The sequence below is a fragment of the Bufo bufo genome, chromosome 2, assembly GCF_905171765.1.
Source record: "Bufo bufo chromosome 2, aBufBuf1.1, whole genome shotgun sequence".
Lineage (NCBI taxonomy): Eukaryota > Metazoa > Chordata > Amphibia > Anura > Bufonidae > Bufo > Bufo bufo.
In genome coordinates, this window is record NC_053390.1 from 315,713,512 (window position 1) to 315,730,157 (window position 16,646).

Here is a 16,646-nt window from a genome sequence, read left to right on the forward strand (position 1 = left end):
TTACAGTCTGGTGTCACCCTATAGTGGGTCAGACTCACAATAATAATACTTTAAAGGGATATTCCGGGGCAATGGTTGCCCCCCCCCCTTCCCCCCCCAGCGTTCACAAGAACGGGAATCCTGTGTCCCTTGTTTGATTTGTGCAATGGTCAATCATGGGACTGTTGGACATAACTAAGTGATAAACTTGGCTATCTCCAGCAGTCCAATAGAGATTAATGTCACGTCAGTGTGCATGCTTTACCTGCTTCTCCATTCATACAGGGGCATTGGACCCCCCATTCTTGTGATCAGTGGAGGTCCCAGTGGTCAGACCCCCACCAATCTTACAGTATGCACTGAACCTTCTCTAATCAGAATACTCCTCTAGAAGCATTGCTATGGGTCATGCATCACATGCACACCAGAAGGCCACCTACATAACTAGAATATATTACTGTTATAATGGACAGATACGTAAGTCTTTATTATTTAGAGTTACAGACAAGAGACAAGTCGTTCTTCAAGGTAACGTATAGAATGCAACTGTGGAGCATGCCCTTTATTTCCTGAGTTAGGGCGCTTAATGAGAATCCATGCATTAAATAGAGAAATGCAAATTCTTCTAGAATCCACTGAATTGCCATAATTTAAGTGCAGAAACCAAGGTAGAAAATAAAAACTCCTTAAAGTAGAGCTGGAAGTGATTGTATGATGGGCGTCAGTCATTTGATGATATTCCCATTCTGAAATGAAGATTCGCTTTTGTCCTCTTTACTCTGAAACTGGGATTGTAGGAATCCTTTGTGTTTCGGGGAATTGCTGCTGCTGCTGGATTTGCTCCTGCTCTGATCTGGCGTTGGCTGAATCGGCAAAGACCTTGAGGTGCTGGACTTGGCCAAACAAGCACACACTAGGCGGAAGAAAGCCCGGCGCATCTCCTTGCTGGCCAAAGTGTAGATGAGAGGATTCAAGGCTGAATTGAGCACTGCTAGAGCGATAAACCATTGCGTTTTATATAAGATCTGGCACTCGCCTGCTTTACAGGCGACATCGATCAGGAGAAGAATGAACAACGGGGACCAGCAGGCGATGAATACACCGACCACGATGACAACTGTCCTAAGCAGGGCCATGGATCTCTCCGAATTGCTGTGATTGGTGACTCTTCTGCTGCTGGACTTTACCAAGACATAGATCCGTGCATAGAGGATGACTATTGCAATCAAGATGGCTATGAAAATGCTGATGCAAAAGCCGACATACTTCTTAGAATACAACGGCAACACCGTGGAGCAGTCCTCCAAGTTGTTCCGACAGTTCCAGCCAAGGATTGGTAAGGCACCTAAGGAAAACGAAATAAGCCAGCAGGTCCCAATGAGAAGAAATACACGGTATTTCTTGTTGGCATCATAAGGCCTCATTTTTATCATTGTCAAATGCCTTTCAATAGCAATGGCCAGCAAACTTAAGGTGGATGCACCAAGGGCTATGAACATACTGCCTTCGCGCACGAACCAGGCCGTCAATGAGATATTACAGGTGTTAACTCCGGACATGAGGATGTTTCCTATGTAGGCAATGCCAGCTAACGAGTCACAAAGTGCTAAATTACCAATGAAAAAGTACATTCTGTTGTGGAATCTGTTATTTTTCCATATGGCAATCAGTACCATGAGGTTTTCCAGGACTATAAAGCTGCATATGATAAGAAATAACAAACTGGTTTTGTCCATCCGATCCCCATTGATTTTTAGAGGCCTCCCTGTGTAGTTATAATGAAGTTTGATTGTAATGTCACATTTCTGATGTTCTTGGACAATCAGATTAGTAGAAGTTAGGTAATCAGCGCCCATGGTAGTTGAGATTGGAAGAGAGATTGCCACCTTCAATGCTGTCATTTAAACACAATCCACTAGAGGGCACTGTAGCCACATATTCTGCAACTTCTCTTTGGAATGAACTGCAGGGAGTGAGTTGTACATCTTGCAAGGCAGAGTGAGATCCTGCAAAATAAAAGACAAAATGAGTTTTATAATTCTTTTACAAGCTGCACCCAATTTTTTCAATAGTTTGCTTCTCTCCAGTCTATAAGGGCTTATGCACACGGCTGTAGACGTTTTTGTGGTCTGCAAATTGCAGATCTGTAAAACATGGATATCGGCCACGTGTGTTCTGCATTTTGCAGAAGGGAATGTCCAGCCCTCTATAGAACTGTCCCATCCTTGTCCGTCATGGGGACAAGAATTGAACATGTTCTATAGTTTCGCAGATGCCATGGAATGGACAAACGGATCCAGATAGCATCTTTTGCGGCCCCATTGAAGTGAATGAGTCCACATCCGTCCCGCCAAAAAAAAAAAGCAGATCGGATGCGGACAAAAAATACATTTGCGTGCATAAACCCTAAGTCACACATAAAATCTATATGCTTCTTTTAATCGCATTAAAATATAAAGCAGCATATTAGTTGTATGTGGCAACTTAAAGAGGATCTGTCGCCTCTCCTGACATGTCAGTTTTAGTAACTACTTGCATTCCCCATGTAATACATACTTTTCTCATATCTCTATGTTGTGCCATTCCTCTGTTATTCCTTTTAGAATTTTATGAATGAATTGCCAACAGTCTGCAATGAAGGTCCATCTCGGTGCTACCAGTTGGGGGGGGGTGTCCCTGCACAGTATCACACCGGCAATACAGAAACACACCCCCAACTGGTAAACCTTGGCAACTCATTCATAGTCTTCTACTAGGAATAATAGAGGAATGGTACAACATAGAGTTATAAGAATAGATGCTCCAGAATTGTTATTACATGACTTACTAAATCAGACATTTTGTTACAACGGAGAATCAACACCATTCTTTTTGTTAATGTTAAACATTGTCCTTCATGTTTGTGCCCATTTATATGCAAAGTGCGTTTTTTAGTTTCCAAAGTACTTTTGAGCTGCAGTTGTATAGCAGAGATAAATTTGTCATTTGTCCATACAATTCATAAGGATTTGTCATAGTTCTTAATCAACTCAAAGAGTTATCACAGTGAATTTAAGACACATTCAGCTCTGCTACATGATTGTGTTTCCGATCTGTCTTGTGGTATGAGGTCTGTAACTTCCACATCATCAGTCTGATAGCTAAAGAGGGAAGAACACAGCAGAGGTCTGTGTATGGAACATGTACAGAGGAGCATGGAGTCCGTTCAGCTCCATATTACAGCCCTATAGTCCAACCAGGTTCCACCATTTGGTGTCTTTGTATGACACCATCTTACAGATATGACAGTACTTCTCCAAGACGGCTTGAGGTGGAGTATGTTATTGCCCCTTAGACTCCTATTGATGCCATATTACACTTCAGTACAGAGCTATGATACAGCCACATACATGAGGTTTAGTAAGGAAAACACCTCTAGTCCCTGGTCGTGACCTTCTAAATTCCAGCCTGGGCCTACTGCTGAAACCCCTCAACAGTTTCCACCACCTGGGGTTTTGCTTGTAAATCCTCCAAATTCCAAACTATCTTGTGATTCTGCACTAAAAAGAGACTATTTGTGAACTCATTCAGACAACTGGGCCCGGAGCGAAAAATGTTACGAGAAACTAGATCATTATGATCAGGGAATACTTCCAGTGTTACTTGGAGTTAATGTGCAACGAAGATGGAAATGAGTGCGATTCCTTCTTCATCTTATCACGGGAATCGTGTGCATTAAACTCATTACTGGCTGTTTAGTGCTACAAATGGCTGTTCTGGGAACAAACCAAAGTGAAGCCACCAGCCAGATGCTAGACATCATTTATTATGTGTCGGGGTAGGGCAGCCTTCTTGATGGAAACCAAAGCAAGCACCTTGCCTGAGGCAGCATTGGCTTAAGGGAGCTGCAGGCAGGATGTATCTTTTGATATGGAAACTGAAGAATGGAAAATGCCCCTCTTAAAAAGAACGACCTATGATTGTATATAGGACTTGCAGACCACACTATCACTATATAAAGTTTCTATATGATAAAGACAAAATATATACAAAAAAACCCACTAAAATATAAAAGAATGCCTAGGTGATAATTTGCTCTGACTGCAATTCATATGCAAACAATGCCTTTACGTGGCAGGTGGGTAGCTGCACATGGCTTAGTTTCATTGAATTGGCAAAAATCTCCAGGTGGATCAGTGGCATGCTAAATAGTTTCCGAAAACCGAGGGTCAACCTTGGATTTCTGCTGCAGATTCTTCTGCAAAAACACATTGGAATTTTCCAACGTGTATTTTCACCATCTGAACATACCCTAAGCCCTCATGCACACGACTGTACTGCGTTTTGCGGTCCGCAAATTCGGTACAGTGCGTGCGTTCTGCATTTTGCGGAATGGAACGTCCCGTCCTGTGATAAAAATGCCTATTCTTGTCCGCAAAACGGACAAGAATAGAACATGTTCTATTTTTTTTTTTTTTTCGCAGGGACGCGGAACAAAGCAACGGATGTGGAGAGCACCAAAGTGCTGTCTGCATCTTTTGCGGCCCCATTGATGTGGAACAAAACAACGGTCGTGTGCATGAAGCCTAAGTCAGAACTTAGTGAGCTTTAGGAACGGGCAACCCTCACCATTTGTCTCAAAGACAGGGGGAGATTTATCAAAACTGGCGTAAAGGAGAACTGTCTTAGTTGCCCATAGCAACCAATCAGATTGATGGTCTCATTTTCCAAAGAAGCTCTGAAAAATGAAAGGTGGAATCTGATTGGTTGCTATGGGCAAATAAGCCATTTTTTCTTTGCACCTGTTTTGATAAATCTCCACCAATGTTGGGGTAGATTTATCAAAACTGGTGTAAAGGAAGTCTGACTTAGTTGCCCATAGCAACCAATCAGATTGCACCTTTCATTTTCCAAAGGTGCTCTGAAAAATGAAAGCTGGAATCTGATTGGTTGCTATGGGCAACTAAGTTTTGGTCTAAACCAGTTTTGATCAATCTCCTCCATTTTTTCCCCCTTAATTGACCCCTTTGTGTATGACCTGAAATCACTTCAGATATCTCTTTGTAGCCAGACATTGTTTCAAAAATGCTTTGGTTTTAATGAACTTTCGGTGTGCTTCAGCATACTTCAGTATTCTTCACCTGCCATTTGTATATGTACCTTTGGATTTCCAAAATGATTGTTTAGATGAGGTCCTCATTGCCACTTGAATGTAATGCATGTTTCCAAAACAGGCGGCCATTATAAGTGAAAGGGGCCATGTGCTGGCCTCTACAAAGGACAAGATCTTTGAAAAGAGAGGGTGTGCTCCCTACTTGCATGCGAACAGGGCAGAAGAGAATAGCTTTAGTTACAGTTACCCAGATGTACTATTAGGGTTATAGGTGACATGCTGAAATTAGTAGCCTGGAGACACGACTAAAACAGATCATGATTGCCTGACTTTAGAAGCTCTTTTTTCTTAGAATTGTGGTACTTTGTGGTCTCTTAGGCTACATTCACACGACCGTATGTATTTTGCGATCCACAAAAAACACTGATCCGCAAAAAATACGTATGACGTCCTTTTGGCATCCGTATTGCATCTATTTTTTGCGGATCCATTGTAACAATGACTATCCTTGTCCGCAAAATGGACAAGAATAGGACATGCTCTATATATTTTTTTTTGTGGGGCTACGGAATGGACATACGGATGCAGACAGCACACAGTGTGCTGTCCGTATTTTTTGCGGACCCATTGAAATGAATAGGTCCTCATCCAATCCGGAAAAAAAAAAAACTGAACGGACACGGAAACAAAATATGTTTGTGTGAATGTAGCCTTAGATTAACCACACTTTATTTTGTATCCTCGCTGATATTGGTGACCCATCCAGAAGTTAGGCCCTCAATATCAAAATCCCGAGGGTTTTACTTTTACTGGCATATTCAGGGCAACCATTATGACAATCATTTTATTTTCATGATGTGATTAACAACATACTTAAGACCTTTCCTGGGATTTTAAGCATACGTTCAAGAAACATTGTACTCATTCAAGGACTATATATATCTATCTACACACCGATTGCCTAAAACAAAAAGCATATGTGCTGTTTTCTGTTCACTCTCGGTGTGGGGACAAGCAAGAGGGTCTTAATGGGCCCTGGAGATGATATGTTTATTGATAGAGAACTCTAACGTGACCTTCAGATTCCTATAGTTCTGAGACTTTTTCTCAAGGAACCTATCCTATTTCATCTTAAATTCCCCTGGTGAATTTGCTGTAACTACTTCCTCTAGAGCAAATTCCATTCTCGCTTCCCTTTAAGTAGCCAGTATTTAATTTTACTAGTTAAATTCTTTCCTAAAATTTGGATTTGCTTGAAACATTTGACACTACAGTATGCCCTAAACAGTACATATTCATTGCAAGACGTAATGAAGACTATTATTTGAATATAATGTAAAATATAGTGACTAAATTGTAAGTATGTGTCATGCACACGACAATAAGGGCTCCGTGCCCGTAGTTTGGACCCACTGACTTGTTGTATTTTTTTGTGGAGCCGAGGCAAGGATCTGAAGCCCATGGAAACACTACGAAGCACTTCCGCAGGCTTTCGGGTCCATGACTCTGCACCGCAGAAGATGTCCTTTATTTTGCCGTATCCTGCAGATCATGGACCTATTCAAGTCAATGGGTCTGCAGCCCGGAGTGCACACGGCCAGTGCCCGTGCATTGTGGACCGCTAATTGCGGTCAGTGGCACGGTCACGGAGCCCTTACATTTATGTGCATGAATCCTTAAGGCTACTTTCACACTTGCGGCAGAGTGATCCGGCAAGCAGTTCCGTCGCCGGAACTGCCTGCTGGATCTGGCAAAACGTATGCCAACTGATGGCATTTGTAAGACTTATCAGGATCCTGATCCGTCTTAAAAATGCCTGATCAGTCAGAAAAATGCTTTGAAAATGCCAGATCCGTCTTTCCGGTGTCATCCAGCAAAACGGATCTGGCATTTATTTTTTTCACCTTTTTTTCAGTCAGCGCATGCGCAGACCGGAGGGACGGATCCGGAATTCCAGTATTCTGAATGCCGGATCCGGCACTAATACATTCCTATGGAAAAAAATGCCAGATCCGGCATTCAGGCAAGTCTTCAGATTTTTTGGCCGGAGATAAAACCGTAGCATGCTGCGGTTTTATCTTTTGCCTGATCAGTCAAAATGACTGAACTGAAGACATCCTGATGCATCCTGAACGGATTACTCTCCATTCAGAATGCATGGGGATATACCTGATCAGTTATTTTCCAGCATTGAGCCCTTTTGACGGAACTCAGTGCCGGAAAATAAAAACGCTAGTGTGAAAGTACCCTAAGGATAAACTGCAAAGCTCTCAAGATACATATCTAATACATAGAACTAAAAGTAATGTAAGACTACTTTCACACTAGTGTTTTTGTTGGATCTGGCAGGGTTCAGCAAAAACGCTTCCATTACTGATGATACAACCATCTGCATCTGTTATGAACGGATCCAGTTGTATTATCTTTAAGGGTACTTTCACACTTCTGATAAAGTTTTCCGGTATTGAGTTCCGTCCTAGGGGCTCAATACTGGAAAAAAAATGATCAGTTTTTATCCTAATGCATTCTGAATGGAGAGCATTCCGTTCAGTATGCACCAAGTGTTCCGGCAAAACGGATCCGGTTTTCCGGTCTGCGCATGCAGCAAAAAAAAAAAATACCGGATAAGTTTTTCCGGATGAAACAGGAGAGACGGATCCAGTGTTATAATGCATTTGTTGGACGGATCCGCATCAGGATCCGTCTACAAATGCTATCCGTTTGCACATGGATTTCCGGATCTGGCAGGCAGTTCCGGCGACGGAACTGCCTGCCGGATCTCCACAACGCAAGTGTGAAAGTACCCTAACATAGCCAAGACGGATCCGTCATGAACTCCATTGACTTTCAATGGATCCATTTTCTATTGTGTCACATTGTGTCAGAGAAAACTGATCTGACCCAATTGACTTGCATTATGCATCATGACGGACCGCCTTGCTCCGCATCCCAGGACGGAAATAAAACCACAGCATGCTGCAGTTCTCTCTCCGGTATGGGAACGCAACCAAACGGAACGGAATGCATTTTGGAGCATTCTGTTCTGTTCAGTTACGTTTTGTTCCCATTGACAATGAATGGGGACAAAACTGAAGCCTTTTTTTTTCCGGTATTAAGACCCTATGACGGATCTCAATACCAGAAAATAGAAATGCTAGTGTGAAAGTAGCCTAAGGCAATAGAATTGCTGCACATTTAAGGCGCATTTACACTGTGCCGACAAGCAGACATTTATCAGGAAGGAATCTTTCCTCCGCTGTATGGGGATGAGTGATGGCTACTGCATACAGATTCATTGGGGGAGATTTATCAAACTGGTGTAAAGTAGAACTGGCTTAGTTGCCCATAGCAACCAATCAGATTCCACCTTTTATTTTCCAAAGGAGCTGTGAAAAATAAAAGGAGGAATCTGATTGGTGGCTATGGGCAACTAAGCCAGTTCTACTTTACATCAGTATGATCAATTTCCCCCATTTTTTTCTGGGCAGAAGAATGCCATTTACACAGCACGATCTGCTGCCCAGAAACAATGATTGAGATGTCCGTATCAAAGTTCATTTCATCCTATGAACAAGTATTTTGCTCGTTCATCGGGTGATCTGTGGCACCTTCACACGGGCAGCATTTGTACAAACGTTCGTTTCTGATAGTCGGCCTGAAAATCTGATCGTGTAAACCCACCATTATAGTGTGGATTCTGCACTGGAAATACGCAACAATTTAAAGTACAAAAGACCCAGACCAATGAGCTGAAAATCCTATCATTATACTGTGGAAAAGCCACAGATTTTCCAGGTTTCAGAGGAGTTATCCAGCTTTTTACCACAGCCAACTGTACCTGGTCTCTGCTGCTCTGTTCTGGCTCCCTGACTTCACTGGTCTTCAGCACCACTGCAACCAATGATTGACCTTAGAGGTGACATATCACTGCTGGGTCACATGCCGCTTGGGGACACATCACCCCTGAGGCCAGTCATTGGCTGCAGCGGTACATGTGACCCCGATGGGACTGGAAGTGAAGAGAACCAGGAAGCCTGAACGAAGCAGCAGGGAGAAGGTGAGTGTGGGTTTTTCCACAGGTAGAGTTGGCTGAGGTGGAAATAAAATAAAAAAGTTGGACAACCCCTTTAATATATAGGACGAAATCCACTGCATATATGCAGCACAGTGTGTAGAAAAATCCACATGTTATATGGCAATTCTTTAACACACTAAATATCATTAAATCATTACATGACAGTTAATTAGCTATCAATACTTTTCACAATTAGCTGCAGGAAAAAAAATAAATAAATATCGATATATATTACTTCCATGACTGATCCCTTGTCTAGTTTTTGGTAATCTTAGTCGAGCCAGGGCAGTACTATACCATGATTGATGATAAGTAGGTCACTGGGAATAGTGTTCACTTTTAATCTACGGCTCATGTTTCTGGAAAGTTTGACACCGCTATGACAGATGACATTGATACGTATGTCATATATTTCTACCACGTTGCTTGCGTTCAGTAACAATGGCACACATTAAATGTAAGAATACAAACCCAGCAGCCAACAAGCAAGGTATCTGTCTGACCAGATGCCATAGTGTATCCATCACGACTGGATGTAATGTCATTCTGCAGGATCTTTTTTGATATCGTTCTCACCTTAATTCAATATTGCAGGGTACATACATATTGGATCCATTAATGTTAATGGCACCTGAGTCTAGATTAACCGCTTCATTATCGGGGGATTTTCTCTAGCGTTTTAATTTTTTACTCCCTGCCTTCCCAGAGCCATAACATTTTTCTTTTTCTGTTCACATAGCCATAGGAGGGTCGTGTTTTTTTTTGTGCGACAGGTTGTACTTTCTAATGGCAACAATTAATATCGCATACAATGTCGTGGGAAGCTGCAAAAAAATAGGGTGGAATTGGAAGAAAACACAATTCCACCACAGTTTTATGGGTTTTGTTTTTACAACGTTCCCTTTGCGGTAAAACTGACCTGTTACCCTGTTACCTTCATTTTCCGAGTCAGTGCAATTAAAATGATACCATACTTTTTTCTTGTTTTAATACTGAAAAAAATATAAACTTTGTAAAAATGTATTTTTTATTTGCATTGACATATTCTGAACCCCATTTTTTGCGGGACAATCTGTACTTTTTATTGATACCATTGTGCTCACTATTTATTAAATTTTTTGGCAGAGGTGGCCCAATGGAAAAATGGTGACTCAGCCATTTTGATATCCATTCTGTTACGCCGTTTGCTGCATGGGATAAATACTTTTATATTTTAATAGTATGGGCGTTTGCCTATGGGGGAACCGTTGCAGCCTCACATTTGACCATGGCATCTGAGGAGTTAAAAGTCTGCGATCTGCGTTATCACCAATCACAGACACTATGTTGATGTATAAAATTGTATGTAGTACAAAGTAGTTAAAGGGGTTTTCTGGAGTACAGAATGATATTGATGACATTTCCTGAGGATTGGTCATCAATACCAGATAGGTGGGAGTCTGACACCGAGAACCCCCACTGATCATTGGGCTAGAAATAGTGTACAGAGCAGGAGGCATATAGCTCCGTACCCTGTGTAGTGGCTATGTCAGGTAACACAGCTCAGCTCTCATTCAGTACGCCAGCTCCCTAAGTGTACGGAGCCTTCTGCTTCCACTCTGTACACTTGTAAATTCCGGCCCAAAACAGCTGATTGGTGGGAGTGCTGGGTGTCGGATCCCCACCGATCTGATATTGATGATCCATCCTGAGGATAGGTCATCAAGATCTGTAGTCCAGATAACCCATTTAATACTGTATATTATTGGACTGCATGAGCTTTTATCAAATGAACAATAAGAGGTAGCCACCACCTTCAGTAGTAGGTGATGGTAACAGGACTATATGTGTCCAAGTCCATGCTCATTGTCAAAAGTTCAACTGAAGTAGAAAATGTATATATACAAAAGAAAATAGGACAGATTTACTAATGTTGTCCAGAATTTAGACAGCATAAAATTAGACAAGGCAGCCTGAAGATGCACTAAATTTATAGTATGAAGATGCGCAAAATTTATCCGCCATGTGATACATTTTTCACTTCTTGCTCGAAATTTCTTTTAAAGGCTCCTTACTTTGCACCATTATTCTGCAACCAAAAAACGGTGCAGGCCGTTGATAAATCTGGTGCGTTTTTATTAAAGCCATGCTCCCTTTTCTACTCACTTTTGAAAAGCGTCAAACCAAAAGTGCCTAAAACATATAAAAAGAATAATCAGAATATCAAAGCCAAATGAGCCAAATAGTCACATTTCCCCAAATCAACCACAATGGAAGGCGGAAGATAGATTCCTATTTGATTCCTATAATAGGGGATTTCTAATGAAATAGAAATAAGGGTTAGCCTAGCACATTATCTACCAAGAGCTTTTGATTCCAGCATTGTGACTAGTGGGACTAGCTCATCACATAGATACGCAGTACAGTGGCCCTTTCATGAACCGTAGAAACAAAGCTCTTTAAAATAATATATCCAGTGAGGCGGTTCAGACTGAATGATGTGCTTTTATTCAGGCGAAGGTCTGACAAAAAGCTAAAAGACTCCTATGAATCATCATACAAACTCAATGGGAAAATGTGTAATACAAACATCTAAAAAAACAAAATGATGTACATGAAATCTTAGGACTGTTCCTGGCAATGGTAGTAATCTTACAGTCGGGCTGTAATTTACATTGGCATCCTCAGAATTATGCTGTTAACCTCTATTTTGCTAGTTCTGTCTGATGGAATCCATTTCTTATAGTACTTCTATACCCTAGAGTATTATCACTATGTTACTGGCATCTTAACTAGTTTTGAATTTACTCAAGAAAGCTAGCTATAGTCACCTTCAAGGTTAGGACATACCAATGCATATATACCCAGAAAACATATGTTTAATATACAGATCATACCGAAATTCAACATGGAGTATAAGAGAAGAGATGTGACATATAGAGAGACTTAGGCGTCTGTGCAAAATGCATACAGATGGTTAGGAAAGCATACAGTAGATATACAGAACTATGTGGCAGTATAAAGAATAGAAAAATATTCGGAGCAAGTTTGGATACATACAGAATATAGACAGATGAATATGGACACATATTAAATAAATGCAGAATTCTTTAAAATGAAAAAGAGGTAGAGACATGTAGTTTAGTAACTTACCTCTAGTGCTTAATGCTAATAGTGCAATTTCTAAATTAGTTTGTAATTCCAGGTTCACGTGTATCGTATCCCCCCCACCCAGAAGAGCAATGTATCGGGATGTATGAGCAATGATCAGAAGAAGGATGTAGGATGAGTTTATCCTCCTTTCTGAGGGTTTCTCTGTCCTAAACAGATGTTGTCTGGCCACTCTGTAGGATGTGAATGAGGGCAGCACATCCCAGCCTTTCCTTATAGTGCCTCCTCCTCCTCCACTGTAATGCTCTCCCTCCAGCTCCTATGAATAACATTGTGATGGTAATTCTACATTGTCAAAGGGCATTGTTTTTCAGTAGCTGGCAAAATAGCAGTTCAAACTTTCATATTCTACTTGCAGCTCTACAGAAGAGCAGTAATTCATGCAGATGTAGCATTCACACATGGACCTTGGAGCCTGAGGGTGCTGTCCCATAAGAAGACGTCAGTATTATCACTGGCAGGGGGGTTTTATAATGAGGTCTAGGAGCTTTAAGTTATGATTCTGTATCAGGACGTACACAATTCCTATACCCAGGCCACTCTGCCTAGTCATATTCGTCCCACTTGGTGGCCTAATCTCACTGTGAAGGCTTGGAAGTTAGCCCGTTCCCCACAGCTGACAGTAAATTTACAAGCTTTTTTATAATGGCGACCGCTGGCGCATGTAGCGGGTGCCATGACCGCCCGGTGTCAGGCTGTAATGTCGGTCACAGACTTTTAACCCTTCAGATGCCACAGTCATCTGGGGATCAGGGATGCCGGAGAATACATGCAGCAGCCCCTGTCCTCCTGTGTGATGGTACCAGAGATGGTACACAGCATTGAGACGGGAAACCTTCCTCAAGGCAATAAAATTTAGGGATCCACAACAGGGATGACCATAATCCCACGTGGATCCCTCCATAAAGTCTGGGATCCCTCCCTACAATAAACCTAGTGGTATTTTGCTTTAAAAATTATTAAGGTTCAGACAAGATGACAGAACATGGTGGATGTCTCCAACATGGCCACTGGATTGTTGCTGCAACACTGTCCCTAGCGCATGATCGCTTGCCACGTCTCTCCCTATGTTCAGCTCACAGGACAATGGCGGACACCGCACTGGATGAGGGTTTCATAGGGGATGGCTATCTGCGGATTTGGCTGGCAGCATGGCATTACGGGTGATCTCGCGCTCCCGGGCTTCTTATTTTCACTTTTTAACACATGCAGCCACCATTTTAGGAAACCTGATTCATTGCCACAAAGTGCGAGAAAATATTTGGATTCATTGCGAATCTAAGTTTTCTTAAACTTCAGACCGAATTCCGCTTTGGATGCATTGCCTCGCTCAACGCTAGTTATATTGTACTGTATATAGACTGTAGTACAAAATACATATTTCACAAACTGAGGCAGATGTATCAACACTGTTTGGAGGGGCAGGATTTGGTACTGTAGAAATAAAATAAAAAGCGCTTTGATGGATGTCTATGACATATTCAGAATATTACACATCTCATTATAAATATCTAATATTACAAACTGCTGTAAAAAAGACATACACATAGCAAGTGCTCTTTTTTAAATATAAAAATATTTATACCATACAGCAAACATTAAACATTAAACTGGAAAAAAACAAAACCTTTTTTGGCTGGTTCACCTCCCACAAAAAATGAATAAAAAGTAATCAAAAAGTCATACACACCCCACATGTTATCCATGAAAAGTACAGATCGCCCTGCAAAAAATGAGCCCTAACACAGCTCCGTACACATAAAAATGAAAAAATTATGGGGGTAAATGGTGGTTATGTGGTGATGCAAAGAAAAAATTAGTTTTTCCCAACTTTTATTTTTAGCATTAAAACACAAGAAAAACTATACATACATGTGGTTGAGTTGTAATCATACTGACCCAGAGAATGAAAGTAACAGGTTAGTTTTCCTGCATAGGAAACGCTGTAAAAACAAAACCCATAAAACTGTGGCAGAATTGTGTTTTTTTTTAAACAATTCTACCCCATTTGGAATTTTTTTCCCCACTTACCACTACATTGTATACAACTGTAAATGGTGCCATTAGAAAGTACAACTTCTTCTGCAAAAAACAAGCCCTCATACAGCTATGTGAATGAAAAAAATTTATGGTTAAAAGTTATGGCTTTGGGAAGGATGGGAGTAAGAAACGGAAATGGTAAATTTAAAGAGTTAAGAATTTTTTTTTTTTTTTTTAAATAAACAAAAGAAACACATAACTGGTATTGCTGCTATTGCTGAGCTATAACATTTATTATGCGATTTAACATTCATGGGGAGAGGCCATAATTGTTGTTTATGTTCATCCCCCCTCCCAGAAAACAGAAAAAAAAGTGATCAAAAAGCTATAATTACCCCAAAATGGTACAAAAAAAAACCTAAAACTGAACTCATCCCATAAAAAAAGGCCTACCACAGTTTCATTCAGGAAAAAAAAAATGCTATGGCAAGACTAAAAAATGCTTTTATTGCGCAAAGTAGTAAAACATGAAAACACTTAAACTTTGGTATAGTCATAATCGTACTGACCTTTACAATAAAGTTATACAATGCTCATCAAAACCCTAAAAATTGTGGTATTGCTGTTTTTCCATTCCCTCTAAAAAAAGATAACAATTTTCAATACATTATACAGTGTGTACCCCAAAACTATGCGATTAAAAGATGCAACCCATCCTGTAAAAAGTAAGCCCTTATACGGCTATGTCAACAGAAAATAAAATTTTTATGGCTCTCAGAATGCAGGGATGAAAAAACACCTACCGGTAAATACCAAAACTGGCTGTGACGTCAAGGGTTTAAATCACATTTTTATGTTAACATAACTTTATTTTTAGGATTTTTGGTGAGTTTTTCTTAATCCTTCCATGTCACTATCTACGTGTATATATCCGTATATTAAAAAAAGTTACATAATTTTGCAACTTTCCCACTATGCCTACAATATGTTAAAACTTTCTATTTTTTGAAAGCAGCTACATGGGACATAGACACATTGGACAGGTACTAGCTCTTTTGACTTCTATGGGAGAGTTTTCTTGTCACGCTCTGTGACCTGTTGCAGGTAATTTGCTCCCACAGCTTGCCTCCTGAAACAGAAAATTCATACTTACCTACTCTTAGCTGCTCTAGTATCCTTGCCATCCATGTTCCAGTCCCCAGAGTTTTTACATCTGGCATAATCACATTCTCTGCTGCAGCCAGTGACTGGCATATAGCGCAAGCGGCACATCACTGCTGAAACCATTCATTGGCTGCAGGGTAGTTTGTGACCATGCCCATGGAGTGCCAGATGTAAGTAAACACTGCAGGGACCAGAACATGGAGGCAGCACATAAGACCTGTTTCAAGAGGCAGGCTCCGGCTATTAGATAAAAAGTAATTATTCCCTAACATGTATATGTTAACATGTCGACACACCATATGTATATATGAGGCTGCTGAAGTAGGTATATTGGGGGTCATTTACAAACAGATATATACCACTTTTGAGGCGTATATATGCTATATATTCTGTCGCACGCCATGTTGCAGCAGAATCTGTGACTTTTCCCCGCTCACGCCAGGTCTAAAAAAGTGGGCATGGCATGGGCGGGAAAGGGACAGGCAAGCAGGCCCTTGTCATTCATCATTTTCTACACCTGTTTTAGGCCTTGCATTTAGCATCGGCAGTGGATCCGCCAAAGTTATTTAGAGGTCGGCGCCTTTACAAAACTTCAGTGATCCACTTCCAGAGCAGGAACTTATTTAGACTGGCATCTAAAACGTCAGTCTTAATAAATGTGCCCCATTGTTCTTCTACTTTCTATGTCTGCTGCTATGTGAGTGTGTATATATATAGAGAGAGAGAAAGTACAAAGAAGCCAGCAGCACTCCAGTCAGGTCAAGGAATCAACGTGGTTTATTCACCCAGTGTCAAATAGCGACATTTCAACAGATTGTTGCGGTCTTTCTCATAGCTTGAGAAAGACCGCAACAAGCGGTTGAAACGTCGCTATTTGACACTGGGTGAATAAACCACGTTGATTCCTTGACCTGACTGGAGTGCTGCTGGCTTCTTTGTACTTTCTCCATTGAATGGGACCTTGGTGCCAGTTCGTATTGGACTGATCCTGCACCCGACTGATAGTGTGCTGCGTTTTCATTTTCCATTTTATATATATATATATATATATTTATATATATATATATATATATATATATATCTACAGTTGTGTTCAAAATAATAGCAGTCAGACATCACTAACCTAATCAATCACTGTTTTTGGTAGAAATGATATTTCTACATGGCAAATAATTTACTAGCCGGTGTAATAGAGTAATAGAAACC

At 40.9% G+C, this 16,646-nt stretch overlaps 1 protein-coding gene across 1 annotated transcript; it reads right to left on the reverse strand.

Moving 5' to 3' along the window:
- Positions 1–118: 118 nt before the first annotated feature.
- S1PR3 (sphingosine-1-phosphate receptor 3) lies at positions 119–12,459 on the reverse strand. The gene is made up of 2 exons (XM_040416959.1): positions 12,279–12,459; positions 119–1,985 (listed from the first exon to the last, which is right to left on the reverse strand). Exon 2 carries the CDS (start codon positions 1,878–1,880, stop codon positions 705–707), a length of 1,176 nt encoding a protein of 391 aa, XP_040272893.1. The 5' UTR covers positions 1,881–1,985; positions 12,279–12,459; the 3' UTR covers positions 119–704.
- Between the last annotated feature and the right edge of the window lie 4,187 nt (positions 12,460–16,646).